Raw genomic sequence first — 14238 nt, 5'->3', positions numbered from 1 at the left:
ACCAAGCTCCGCCCCGCGCCCCCGCAGTGCCAGCCTGGCGTCGGTTTCTTCCTTTGAATCTGGTCGATGTGAAAAAAAAAAAAGTCACAGACCTTAAGGTATACGCGATTAATGAAACAGCCACTGCAGGCTATGAAATGCAAAGCTACTGCTGCGAATTGCTGGAGAAAGGGCACTGTTACCCCGTGTTTGCCGTACCGGTTGGGCGGAGAGGAACCTGATGAAGTTCAACAAGGGCAAGTGTCGAGTGCTGCACCTGGGGAGGTTGAACCCCATGCACGGTATCCTGGGGTGCATAAAGAGGAGTGTGGCCAGCAGGTCGAGGGAGGTTATCCTCCCCCTCTACTCTGCCCTGGTGAGACCCCACCTGGAGTGCTGTGTCCAGTTCTGGGCTGCCCAGTTCAAGAAAGATGAGGAACTCCTAGAAAGAGTTCAGAGGAGAGCAACACGGATGATAAAGGAACTGACTGGAGCACCTCCCCTACGAGGAAAGTCTGAGAGAGTTGGGCTTGTTCAGCCTGGAGAAGAGAAGACTGAGGGGGGACTTCATCAACACATACAAATATCTTAAGGGTGGATGTCACGAGGACAGAGCCAGATTCTTTGCGCTGGTGCTCAGCGACAGGACAAGGGGCAATGGGTACAAACTGAAACATAAGAGGTTTCAGTTGAATATGAGGAAAAACTTCTTTACTTTGAGGGTGACAGAGCACTGGAACAGGCTTCCCAGGGGGGTTGTGGAGTCTCCTTCTCTGGAGATATTCAAAGCCCGCCTGGACAAAGTCCTGTGTAACATGCTCTAGGAGAACCTGCTTTAGCAGGGGGGTTGGACTAGATGATCTCCCGAGGTCCCTTCCAGCCCTTGCGATTCTGTGATTATGTGGTTAGCACCCGTTTCCTGAAGCATGCGCTGCAGCCACTGCCCCAGCTGGGGTGCTGGAGTAGGTAAACCTTGGGTCAGTTCCTGTCCTGCTGTTCTTAATGCCTTGTAACTGTGGTTTTGTTAACAAGGGCTTTATATGCTGGGTGTTTTGCAGAAAAGCTGAGGAGTATCTGCGGCTATCCGAGGTGAAATGCACGGGATTAATGGCTCAAATGACAGCGACAAGCAGTGCTGTGATGTGCCTGGACCTAGCAGCTAGTTTCATGAAACAACCAGTTGACAAAGTAAGATAGAGTATATACCTTGGCTGGCTGGTGCTTTCTCTGTAAGTCCACTAAAATCATTGTTCTGCATAGTGTATGTTGGGAGCAGGAAAGGGATAGTAATAACTGACATTACCCTAGATGCAGTAGCATGCTGCTAGACACAGCATTAGAGCTTTCACTACTCAGAGTTTGAAAAAGGTCAAATTGAGATCAGTATCATAGGCACTTCACAAGTCGAGTTTGCTTTGCTAAAGTTTCAGCTTTTTTAGTAAGAAATAAACTACCAGCAAGGATGTTAAATTTAAGATCTGTCCCTTTTACTGTGGGAGGGAAGCAGTGGCTCCAAGGAATCCCTCTCTACAGTGGTACCTGTAAACCTCCATCTGCAAACCTACTGGGTAAATAGCACTGAGCTGCCAAGATAGTGTCTGGTAGATGTTCATGATTATCTGTTTGCAGACAGAGGAGAATTCAATTGGATCTGACCCCATGAGGAGCAGCATGAAAGTATTGCTCATCTCTTCAAGTTGCCCAGATCTCAGTTACCTTTGTTTTTAACCACCTTGTGATAAAAGGGCCATGTCATATCATATGGAAAAGACAAAACTACTCCCAGCAAAATGGTCTAAAACCAGCACTGCATTAAAAGATGCGGCATTCCTAACTGGTTAATCTTTCTGTGTGCAGTCAAAACTTACATAATTCATTGCAGAGATTTGTTTAATATAGCAATTGAACTTAATTTTATGGTGGTGTGTAGTTTCTCCCTAATCTGTTTTGGTTGCCTGAATTAAGATGTTGGGAAGGAATCTTTCTAATACTTGGGGTTTGTCTTTGTCCTCTTGAAAGAGCTATTTTGTTAAACTCTCCGGTTTGAATAAGACTACCTACCAGAGCTCCATGAAGTCTTTGGAATGTTTGCTAGAGGTGAACCCCAGACTGGGAATGCGAGACTTGGCTGTGCAATTCTGCTGCACGGAGGCAGTGAACACCGCTTCAAAAATACTACAGAGGTGAGGAAGCTCTTGTGCGCACACTGGTAGCCACTAGTAAGATTCTTTGTTCATTAGATGTGTAAAAAACTTGACGGTTGGAAGGGCCAGGTATCTCCCACTGACTGGAGAGGTAAGGTGAGTTCTTAGCACTGATAATCCAGCCATTTATCTGGGCCACTTTTTAGCATACATGTTAGAAAGTGTTAATCTGTGAATCTCAGTAAGTCACTGTCTGAGTCCCAGTTCTTCAACTGGGAATAATGTAAAAAATAGAGGACTCTCAGTCCCTGTATTTGTCTGTAGCATTACACTGTCTTCCATTTAACTGCTGATCATGTCACAGTTCAGAAGTAATGCTCAGTAGAAAGAAATCCTCCCTTTTGGAGAAGCAAATCTCTTAAAATGTACGTTACTCTGCCTGTAAAAATAATAGGTAGAACACCTCAATGGAGATTCAACAGATTTAACTAAAATTTTGCACTCTGTACAATCTACTTCAACAAGAACAATCACTGAAAAGCTCTGTTCTGGAGTGCTCTCACCCTGATAGCACATGTTTAAATACTGTTAGGTCAGTGAACAAAGGCTGTGTATGCTTATCAATGCTTAATATAAACCTGGGAACAAGTAGACAACAAAAAAAAAATGAAATTCTTCAGTGCTGCATATCCATCACATCATTTTCCATATTTAAGCCTTCATCTGTGTAATATACATATTAAAGGAAATGAAGAAACTATAATTCTACCCTCTATTATAGCACAGATTTATGTAAAGTATCTCATTGTAACTTTTAGATATAATGTAGATCAAATATACATTATATTATATAATGTAGAGATAAAAGTGCTGTGTGGATGGGGAGCACAAGAAATAGATTTTACTGACATGCCTTGATCCAGATCCCTAATTTAAAATACCTTTAATTCAAAAAGAGGAGGTGATCCCAATCCCTTTCTTTTCCCTCTTCTCTTTTGTTCTTCTCAGCCAGTAGCAGCTGTTTCTGCTTGACTGGGTTGCAAAAGACTGAGTGATCCAACAGGAGACCTGTTCAACTGCTGAGTACCATGTGACAAATTAATTTCAACAGCTTCATTTGAGGCAAATGCACTATACAATTATCACTCTTATTGTTGTTCTTTAGGTATGAATCCAGCCTCTCTGAAGCACAGCAAACAGACCTTGATTTCTCAAAACCACTTTTTATAACAGCTGCACTATTTACTGCATGCAGGTGAGTATGGCTTGAGGGATCTTTTATGGGCTTAAACGCCTAGTGAGACACCAAACAGAAGTAGCACTTACAATGTAAGCAGCGGATTAATTCAGTATGTCTGAAGGGTCTTGCTTAGCACATCCTGCTGGCCCTACTGCTGGAATGGAGACAGCTGTAGCCAACCACCCCTTCCTTGGAAGTCTCCAACCTACACTGCATTTGCCTTCAGGACAGCATAAGTATTATATCAAATATGCAGAAGAGGATCTTGAGTTACTTATCCTAAAATAAATGAAACCTGTCTTCCCTGGTGTGTAATTGGATGCCATGGGTAATTCCATTAGGACATACCCATGGAAGTGGCTGAAAAACTTCTGTTAGTATTTTGTGCTTTACCCCCCTTCCTCTCAGCCTAACCAGCTTAGCATAATCCCTTTTTAACATTTTCAGATTTAGTAGGATTTTGGTTTTTTCATTGTCAGGATAGATTTGAGCTGGGCACAAAGCAAAAAGTTGCTTGGCTTTTCGTGAGATGCTGCTCAAGGTGCAAGAATGGCTGCTAGCTTACTTCTGAGCACTAAGAAGCAGCCATTCTGAAGAAGGTAGAGCCCTAAGCCCTGCTCAATCACAAGGTGCTCTAACCTTTGGGAGATGGTTCTAATAGCTGTAGGCCTCTATCAGCTTGGAAGATAGGTGTCAGGAGCACCTGATTCAGCCAGCCCTTTGTAAGAACTTGCTTGCATGCAAATATCTTCCCTCTCAGTATTATGCCTTGTAACAATCTTATGAAGCAGTTCAGGTGCTGTGTAGTTGCACAGCTCCTGCCACGTTCTTTTGACACAGGGATCCCACTCAGCTTTTTGCAGTAATGGGATTTTGTCCTGGTTCCCTCAAAATCTGAAAAGTACCTTTTCCTAATTGAATTTCCCTGTGTAACTTGAACTAACCTCAAGTTTCAATTCCTTAGCTGGATTGACAGAGTAACATAGAGGTCTATTTTTTAAGCAAATTTGTTTGAGTGAGACAAGTATTAGACAGGACAAAAACTCAGGCCTACCTTCCTCATTCTCACCGGCAGCATTGGTACAGTAAATGTCACCCCACCTGAGTGATAATTGCTGGAGTGTTGCTTTGTACAGAGATAACTTAACTTTCTCTTGTAGGTGTTTGAAGCTTAAAGTGGACAAAACTAAAATGTTGGCTACATCTGGGGTGAAAAAAGCAATATTTGACCGGCTGTGCAATCAGCTCGAGAAGATGAGCCAGCAACTCAGCAGTAAGTTTTTGGCTTTATCCCTGTAAGACAGCATACCCATCATCTGGCCCCACAGTGCCCCATCCTTTTCCACTGGTGATTTCATTCTGATCATTTTCAGCTGTCCCCTACCAGCCAAACCTGCCCATCCATTCCAACATGTTTCTTAGAGCCCAGTTCCCAGTCACAGTCATTGCTTCCGGGGAAGTCACAACAGGCCAAAAATAAGTATTTTCCTCTCTCTGAAATGCTCACTGCTCCTTACATTCTCTGCTGCTGCAATTTATTCCCTTACTGCCTTACTTATCTTGGGTTCCTCCTTCTTGCTTGCTTTCTCCATCCTGTCAACATGGCAACATGACACACAAATTAACATAAAGATCTTGCTACCTCTCTTGCTTTGATTGACTCACTTCTGTGTTTTCCTTTCCCCCACTGCAGGATTAACAAGCCTAAGCCTTGCTCTTCTGGTAGTAATTCAGCCATTACCTGACACCATCCCTCCACATACAGTGGGCAGACATGAGGAATCTTTCTTGCCCGTTGTTGAACCCACAGCTCTCTCCACTCCTTTTGGTGGAGGAGGAAGATTGAAATACAATATGCGCCTTCCTGTTCTTCTATCTCTACGCCTTGCTACTTATCTCCTTTTTCCTTTCCCAGGCTTTCATTCTTACTCTCCCACTGATAGTACCCCTGCTTCACCCTGTCTTCACACTTCATATCATGAAGTTTTCTGGAATGTGCTGCCTGAACCCAAACCAGAAGCTGCTGCTCTCTCCCTAGGCATGGACCTTCCCATAGTGGAGTGCCCTATAAAAAACCCAGAACCTTACCCCACCACTAAAGCAGCTAAAGGCAGCTGGGAGTTTCTGTATCAGTTCGGGGAAGAGTGCACATCTGTATACATGGACAGCTCCCCGCATGTTGTGGACATCTATAATACAAAGCGTGGAAATGGGATAGAGGGGGAAGAAATAAGTGAAAATCCTGCCTGAGTAATCAAGACGGGTAGCAGTGTGGTTTTGGGGTATGAAGATGGTGGATCATTGAGTTACAAATGCAGCAGCAGCGCTAGTTAAAGCAGCCATCCAGTCTGTGCGACCCTTGAGTGTGCTGGCACTTCTGCATGTACAGCTTGAGCATCAGTCTGGACCAGGGAACTGCTCTGACTGGGAGACAATACTTTTGGAAGGTGGCACTGCTGTCAAAGAATTGCATGTAAAATACTATTGCAGCCCCAAACACCATTCAGAAGTAAAGCAACTTAGTTCTTTTTTTAGAAGATGTTCCACTGGCTGCAGAGACATCTGAAAGCTTGCTGAACAACCTGGAACACTGTGAGATGGAAGATGGTAAGTTGTGTTTAGCTGTGAACTAAAATTGCCTCACCAGAGCAGTTCTGAGCATTATTGCTGCTTAGTATTTTAATTGTGTAATATGCCGTAATATTCAGTTCACAGTAGCTTACTCCATTCTGCAAACCACTGGCTAACAAAAGGACAAAGATAACCTAGCAGAAGGACAGTGGTGTTTATATTGAGTGGTCCTAGTAGCATTAAGGATGACTGTTCCATTCAGACACTGAGGTGAAGAGGTGACTATTCCAGCAGGTGAGGGGAGCAGCAAACCGCAGGATTAGATAACAGTGACAGACCTTGTGCTTGAGTCTGTACATTTGCTCACTGCCATGGTTATTCCCAGCAACATACTGCCCATGATGGCCTGTCATGGACTTTTTCCTTCTCTCACAGAATCTGAAGATGATGAAGAGATGCCATGTAAACGGCCAAAGACTGAAACAAAGCAAGACTATGAAGAATGGAAAAAGAAAATCCTGGAAAACGCTGTGAAGGCACAAGAGAAAAGTAGGAGCACTGTCTCTGTAGTGCCACCTAGTAATGTAACTGCTGCTTGCTCGTAATTTTAACTCTCCCTCTGCTTTAACAAGAGTTCCAGTAGCGTGAGTGATGGCTGCCTGGTAGCCCACTGATAAATATTAGCTGGTTTTTAGGTATTTAAGAATGTTATTTTTAGTAAATGACACCAGAATTGAGGTGATTTTATAAGAAGCCTGTCTGACTACCCACCAGGCTGGTACCTGAGCAGCTATGGCATTAGGTGGTAGAATAGCTTTGTTCTCTTGCTGCAAGAAGCAGGTAACATTCTAATGCTGTGTTAAATGTAAATAAGTTATAACTTACATGCTCTTGGGCCCGTTGCTGGAAGTAGTCAGTGGAAAAAGAGGGAAGGGATTAATGGTGCCTTGTTAAACTGCAAAACCAGCAGAGGAATTAAGACTGATTTTTTTTTTTTTTTTACTGTTTAAGAAATATTGTTTAGTCACTGAATTTGACTTATTTTTGTGACCTGTATGGGGCTGAAGTCTCTTGTGCTTGTAAGGGATCCAAAATACTCCAAGAAACAATAAAAATACTGGAAGGAAATACTTTGTATTATGGTATCTGGGCACTTGTCTTATATAACCCCTTAGAACACAAAATAAAAAATATACAGGAGATGTCTGCTTTAAGAAGGAAGCTATCCAGGGGACAAGGATCTTGTTTGGGTAATAGTTCTTTTGCATCTTGCAGTCATAAACTTAAGGAAGATGAGAGAGTGCTCTGCACTGTAGTTCTTAGAGGCAGCTTCTGTGGTCCTACACTTTCATCCCAGCTACTCAAACTACAATTTATGTTAACTACTTTTTGAAGGAAAATCTTTACTTTTAGCAGTACAGGGCTTGTGTAACTATAATAAGACCAATCCAAGTCTTTGCACATCCCAGGCAGAAAACATGCAAGAGAAAGGGACAAAGAGAAATTAACTTTCATAAACCCTCATTTCAAAACAACCCAGAAAACCTCAAGTGCCCATATGAAGCAAGGTAAATTATCTCATGTCAGAGCATTTTGATTTGAAACACTGCCCTCGCCTGAGTTTCTTCTCACCTATTTTAATGGCTTGCCAACATTCCTCACTGCTGTGCATACTCCCTGCTTACCTGGGTGACACTGATCACACCAGGGTTACAATAGTTGATATTATTAACTGCTTTAGATATCAATGCATGGGGCCAGTTTTTTGTCATACTTGCTGTTCCAGTGACTCACAGGTCACCTGTGGTTTCTTCCTTTTAGCTTTTTGTAGGCTCCAAAGCAGAATGCACAGGACATGGTCAAACAACCCATTAAGGCTGCAGAGGTGGGTTCCATTGTACTGCAGAACCATGTGATGGCTGCAGAATCTAAAGGGATTTCTTTATATTAGAAATGAAATAGTAATCCTGTTGGCCAGATGCACCTTCTCTTTGTAGCAAATGGAGAGGAAATACGTGTAAGGCAGCAGAGAGCATCTGTGTGTTACCTTCTTACAAAAATAGAGGAAGAAGCACACAGTAATTGTAAAATTAAAACCTACTGACCATTTTCCTTTCAATTCTACTCCCAATGCATAAAAAGGAAATCACTTGAAGCCAACTTCACTTTAATTCGCAAGAGCTGATTTCGTTCTAGATGAGAGTTCGGAAGTGTAACAGTAAGTACTGGGGAATGGACTCCAAACAAATGCCTGATGTGCAGAGAAAATACTGGATAATTAGTCTGCATTAAGTAAGACCGGTAACAAAATGTCTGCCATTCAGTCTGATCTAATATGTAGCAGAAGGTCCTCAGGATGGGAGAGAATCCAACCTAGTACATGAGCATTCTGTTATTAAGATCTACTGAGAGATGCTTTCAGGTTCGTTTGGCAGGGGGTTAAACCACAACTGAGGAATAGGCTTGTTCCACTTCAATGGAATTTATTAGTATTAATTCAGAAATATACAGACCAATTAATATAATCACACTTAGCATGCAGAACCACTGCGGAAGGAAAACATGAACAAAAGTGGACCTTCACAGAAGGTGATACATTGTCAAGATTACTTCATTTCAATAACTCTTCTCCATCTCAATTCTGGAAATGTTGCAGAAGTCCAGAATTTAGGACTATGCAAAGTGAGAAACACTTTGAGAAAAGTGAGAAGAGATAACTAGATTAGGGTAAGCCAGTCTTACAAACCTCTTTATTAGCGACCAACACTTCTGATAATTCAAGGGATGCGGAAGTCCATAAAGTTAAAGGAAGCTTTACAGTGGTTTGATGCCTTTGCTGGAAAGCTAGTTTTAGTAGTGTTAGTTTCTGGTTTTCCTAAGAGCCCATCCAACTCACACTGAGTATTGCAGAGTCTAGAACAGGAATAAAGGAAACCACAGGTTTAATAAATAATGTTATACTTTTAGCTGAGAGACTGTAAGCGGCTCCAACTCCTTATACATCAGGAAAAAGTTTAAAATCCAAAATAAATTAGTATTGTGGAAAAAATTAATGTTCAAGAGCAAACTGGGGGGGAAAAGGGCTTCAACCTTCTAACTAGGCTAAAGGCAGAGTCTGGCAACACACCGTTTCCCTGCCACTGAACATCAATAAAACCTATTTTGCACATCACACCATTTCAACGTCTCAGACTTCATTAAAACTGTCAGAGAGGAGAATAAAATCCATGAACTAAAACGTACAAAATTAAGGGCTGCGGTCACAGCTAAGGAGAAGCACAACTTTTAAATACATACAAAATGATGTCTGGAAACCTCTTATTTTCTGGACAACATGAGATCTTTTTCCACAGACCCCACAGTCACTAGGTGATTTTTATTTGTGGTAGTTTCACCTATCTCCTTCCAAAAGGTCAATCAATTCAGCTCAATTCAACTCACCATAAGAAAAAGCAGCAATGGACTGACTGACTTAAGTTGCTTCAAACCAGGATTCCTCATATTTCCCAACTATGCAGAGACTATTTTTTAAAGGAGAGAGTAGAATAAAAAAACCCCAACAAACCAAAACCATTCGACTCTGAGTAGTTGCACTGAATCATAATCACGTTTCGGGGAAAAAACTAATCTTTTTGAAAGAATTACAGAAGAAAAGGATATCTGATACATTTTGTTCTAAGTAACAAGCACCCAAGGGAAAAACTGTGCCACTGTTGTGGCAGTACTCTAAAATTAAAGACATACATCAGTCATGAAGAAAGTCTTTAGAGATCCCATGCTTGGTGTGAGAAACCAGAAAACTGACAAGGTGTCTTCTGGTATAAACACACCAACAATACTCTGCAGAATCAAAGCCTTCAGCAAGAAGTCAGCCCCAATAACAGCCATATTTTTCCATCACTATGTACAACAACTAAAAACTTGTAAGAACAAGGTCGCTTCTGCTTTGAGAAATTATTTCCGTGCCTCTTCCTTGAGGCAATTCTGGAACCTTAGCACTAACACACACAATATTTGAGGAGGACAGACCCAAAACCTTATGTTGTAAAACAAAGGGGCAGAAATTATTGAAGATACTGAGTCCTTCTTCCATGGCTTCATGTCCATCTCGAAGAGTGGTAGATGCTTCGTACAAGCTTATGCAAGCTTGACAGACATACTCTGAAATCTCTTCAGCCTGTTAGCAGCAGCCACCACATAAAAATGTTTCTGTGAACAAAACAGAGCAGTCCAAGTGTGAGTGCAACTGAGAGAAAGGACCCTATCTGTGGCTGATATGGATTTTTCTTCTTGGTAAATCCATTTATCTCTAGTGACCCATACCTTGTGTGGACTGCAGTGCAGACCAGCTTTGTACTGGGGAACCACTGATGACTGCAGAACAGACTGCTGGTACTGTGAACTTCGGCAGCATTATTACGAATTGCGTAACAATATGCCTTTACATTACGTATTTTAAAAAATACAAGTGCATAAATCTGCAACCAAACAGCTGGAATGCAGGAGTGGAAAAAATATAAGCCTCTGGTTTAACTCCTTGGCAAGGAATTTACAACTCTCCAGTGACAAAAGGAAATGGTCCTCACTGAGTTTTCCTTATATTTCCACAGGCTTATTTATAACAAGATCACTGTGTTCACCTTTCAGGATTGACTATATCCAAGCCAACAGAGACTCCAATAGAAATTCTTATTTATCACTTCTTCACATAGAATTTAGTTCTGAAGGAGCATGGGGTTATCAGAAAGGTCCTTAAGCCTATTTTTTTCTCTCTCCCACACTATTTCTCTCGGCAATGGGAGGCACAAAACTACCTTATGTTGTATCTTTATGCCATATTGACAACAGAACAATGCAACTATTGCCAATGGAAAAAAAAATCTCCAATATGAAGAGAAAGAACATTTAGTATAAGCTAAGTAGCATCGAAGTCTCTGAACTTACAAAGAAAAAAAAAAACCATAAAACTTCTAAGACACCAATCAGGAGGAATAAAAATGGAAACCAAACATGCTAAAAATAGAGGCAATATCATTCTGCAGGAGAAAAACAAACTTAATTTACAACTGAAAATAGGCTTCCCAAACTCATATGTACAAGAAAGAAGCCTGTGGACAGAAGTGAGCCAATATACAAAGAAGGAAGGAATGGCTCTGCCTGTGTTGAGCTGATCTTCCCTCTGGAAGTAGATTTGCCAGGCTTTGTCTATTTACCTTCCATTTCCTGTGAGCCATGTAACTCTGCAGCAACAACTGGGACTTCAGGCGAAGCTTAGACTTCTTGGCTTTGGCAGGTAGATTGTTTAACCACTCGTGCTTCAGACACTGCGTTGCACTCATCCGGCAGCTGCAGGAGAGGAAATCTGCCATGTAAATCCAGCTCCCTGCGTTGCCATTTTCTCAGTGCCCTGTGCTCCTCAACATTATAAAGAAACTGCCTTAAAAGAACCAACACAAGTGAGTGGAAATGCTTCCCAAGTTGCTGTTCATCCCAGTGCATAGGACCCTAATGACATCCTGCACTCCCCAGTGCAAGGGGTGAGTGGTGTGGAAAGCTGCTGGTGGGTCTGCAGTGGGTTGATGGAGCTGTGGTCAAATACCGTATTTTGCCTTTTCACGGTTTGGTTTTGGGCATGTTTTTTTCTTTGAAGAAGCAGCTGTACAGGTTCATCAGTTTATGTATCATTTTATTATGTGAATGCAGAACTTTGCTAAGAGAATCAGTGCATCCAGAAAACTCGTATTTGTGGTGTTACCTGGCTGTGCACGCTTATTCTGTGCCTCACATTTAAAAAGCACAGTTGTCTGTTCACCCTGAACTTGGATCAAGCTAAACATACCTTATTCCCTAACATTCAACAATGGGGCCACATGCGAAGGCCTATCCAAAAAGCTTTGAGAAATATATGGTAGTAGAGGAAATCTTGGGGGGAAGGTGTTGAGGAAAAAAAAAAAGCTTAATTTGCCTTTTTTCAAAACAAAAGCCTAAGCCTAACTCCTGAGCTTTGTCTGAGCTGTCACTGAGAAGATGATGAAAAGATGACTCCTGTCTGCTCGCACCCAATTTCAGTAGTCAGGGGCGGTAGGTACAGATCTTGCACAATGCCAGACCTACTGTCCCAGCATGGCAAAGACGCCTGGTCTGTGGGAGAGCGGAGGCTGTCCATATACCTCGTGAACAACTGGGCCAACTACTCTTTGCATCTCACTGATGCCACCCTTTTCTTGCATAGCCATTTCATTCATAGCTTCTAACCAGACTTTGCATGGTGTCCCTCTGGAGTCCTTATTCCCATTGCACAGAAAAATGGAAGACTCCAAAGCAGAGTTTACAGTCTCATAGCAAATCATCATCACAGTCTGAGAAAAAAATCCTTTGTTGTCTCCTGCTGGCAATATGCTGAAGTTCAGTTTATTCCTAGCTTTTGATATGACTTACTGTTCAAAATTTAATTAGTACTAGAACTGATTTGTCTGATTTAGGTAATGATCTGGAAGTTGTTAATACTCTAAGCACTCCTTTGAATTCCTCTTGAACACACAATCTGTTTTACTGTATGCATCATTTCCTGTTTTGATTAGTTTTGTATCACTACTCAGCAAGAGAGAAATTTCTCTACTCGCTTACCCAGCCCCATAGCCTGGCCTGACATCAATATCATCCTCATTCTCTTCTGTTGTTTCAAATGTGCAATTGCTTTTTATTTCAATGGAGCCAAGACTGAGAAGCCACATGCAGAGCTAAGTCCCAAATGCTCCTTAATATCTAACCAAATTATGTAGACCACTTTAGAAGAGAACAATGCACATTTGCACAGCTGCAACTTCCATTTATCCTCCATGGCATTCAAGAGACATTTCTGCAATTTGTGTCAGGCGTGTGAGAATCCAAAATAACAATAGAAATAGCTTTTGCTCAGAGAAGGAGTATTTAAGACATTCCTACACAGCACATACTTCCTGATTTCCTCTGTTCTGCCTGTATTGATGCTACTGTGAAAAGCAACTTTCTTCAGTCAAGGTACACAGACATTTTCCTTTTAAATAAGGGCTTTTGAATCACTGAGGAACTTCCCAGCAAGCACAGATACAGCATACAAAAATGTCACACAGTAAGTTCTTATTGTTGGCTGCAATCCAAACAGCTGGCCAGGAGGAACTTAATGCCATTAGGTGCTACAGTCCTCACGATCAAAGAGGTACCTTTTCTCCTTCACGAGTAGCCTGGAAATAAAGTCTTTAGCTTCCTCCGATAGCTGTTCAAATGCTTCTGCATCAAAATCCCAGCTGCAATTGACTACGTAATTCATTGTCTCTGCATCAGTTTCTCCCAGGAATGGGGACAGGCCACTAAGCCTTAAAAAAAAGAAATAATGGGAGGGAGATGAGTAGTTATTATATGGAAGGTGTGTTTTTCCTTCTACAAATCCTCTGCTTTACAATTATTGTTGGCTTATGGAGAGGTAAGACTCTCAGCTATGGGGGGTTCCAGTTCTCAATCCCTGCCAAGATAAGTCAACAGTTTGGAGCAATAAAGCGTTGTAATGTTAGTGCTACTCTCTAGCAGTTCACCCAGCTATTTCAGGGAGCACTGTTAATAGATCCCCACGGAAATTAATTTCCATGGGGATCTATGTACATACTTCAGTGCTTTCCCAGCTAGGAAAGCTAGGGGGACTCAAGAGCTTTAACAAATCAAGGCCCATATCCATATGTGGCTTGAATTAAACAGAATTCTGAACAATAGCATAATTTTTTCAATTAGTCTCTAAGCCCAGATTTATTGCTTCAGTCGTTTATTGCTTCATTCAGTTGGGTTTTGGCTAACATACAAATTTAAACCAGAAACGTATGCAGTTCACAGAAAGCATCTGTGAAAGATTCTGGGGTGTAAAGTCAGCTCATCAGAAGGCAGAGACTTTGGACAGACAAGCCATCCACGGCCGCCATCCAGATACCAGAGAAAAGTTTTAGCCCTATTTGTGACATGACATTTTTTTAGACCCATGGCCTAACACCCAACATTAATTCCTCTGTGCAGATTCACACCAAGTCCAAGCTACTAAAATGATCAGACTGCAAATTTGAAAATTAACTTGAGTCCTCAAAGAACGCAATCAAACGAAATTCTGACACGCTTTGGGCAACTTTTCCAAGTAAAGACCTGTCCCGTTTTACCTTGCTAAATAAGGTAGTAAGGGAGAAGAACTTTTACATATTTATCAAAAGCATTATTTTTTGTTTACAGACTTTGTACGCACAGCAAGGTGCCTTTGCACTAAAAGCTGGGGGTTTTAACAGAATG

The 14238-nt window shown here is 41.7% G+C and overlaps 2 protein-coding genes across 2 annotated transcripts in view; one reads left to right on the top strand and one right to left on the bottom strand.

The window, feature by feature from the left end:
* Window positions 1–1040: 1040 nt before the first annotated feature.
* On the top strand, window positions 1041–7850 carry ORC6 (origin recognition complex subunit 6). The gene is made up of 7 exons (XM_009638029.2): window positions 1041–1167; window positions 1999–2162; window positions 3289–3378; window positions 4524–4636; window positions 5899–5970; window positions 6370–6483; window positions 7756–7850. Exons 1-7 carry the CDS (start codon window positions 1087–1089, stop codon window positions 7848–7850), a joined length of 729 nt encoding a protein of 242 aa, XP_009636324.2. The 5' UTR covers window positions 1041–1086.
* A 641-nt stretch (window positions 7851–8491) lies between these two features.
* Window positions 8492–14238, bottom strand: part of MYLK3 (myosin light chain kinase 3) — a 37038-nt gene continuing 31291 nt past the window's right edge. The window contains exons 11-13 of the mRNA XM_035893618.1: window positions 13137–13289; window positions 11148–11280; window positions 8492–10143 (exon numbers count right to left, since the gene is read on the bottom strand). Coding sequence (XP_035749511.1) covers window positions 10072–10143; window positions 11148–11280; window positions 13137–13289 — 358 coding nt within the window. The 3' untranslated portion in view covers window positions 8492–10071. The remainder of the gene's footprint in view (window positions 10144–11147; window positions 11281–13136; window positions 13290–14238) is intronic.

The sequence above is a fragment of the Egretta garzetta genome, unplaced genomic scaffold, assembly GCF_000687185.1.
Source record: "Egretta garzetta isolate BGI_Z169 unplaced genomic scaffold, ASM68718v1 scaffold354, whole genome shotgun sequence".
In the NCBI taxonomy this organism is placed as follows: Eukaryota; Metazoa; Chordata; class Aves; order Pelecaniformes; family Ardeidae; genus Egretta; species Egretta garzetta.
This window is presented reverse-complemented; position numbering and strand designations above follow the sequence as displayed.

Coding starts and splice junctions, on each gene's coding strand:
- ORC6 (XM_009638029.2), top strand. CDS start 1,087: ATGGCTCAAATGACAGCGACAAGCAGTGCTGTGATGTGCCTGGACCTA. Junction 1,168..1,998: donor TGAAACAACCAGTTGACAAA/GTAAGATAGAGT, acceptor TCCTCTTGAAAG/AGCTATTTTGTTAAACTCTC. Junction 3,379..4,523: donor GCACTATTTACTGCATGCAG/GTGAGTATGGCT, acceptor TTTCTCTTGTAG/GTGTTTGAAGCTTAAAGTGG.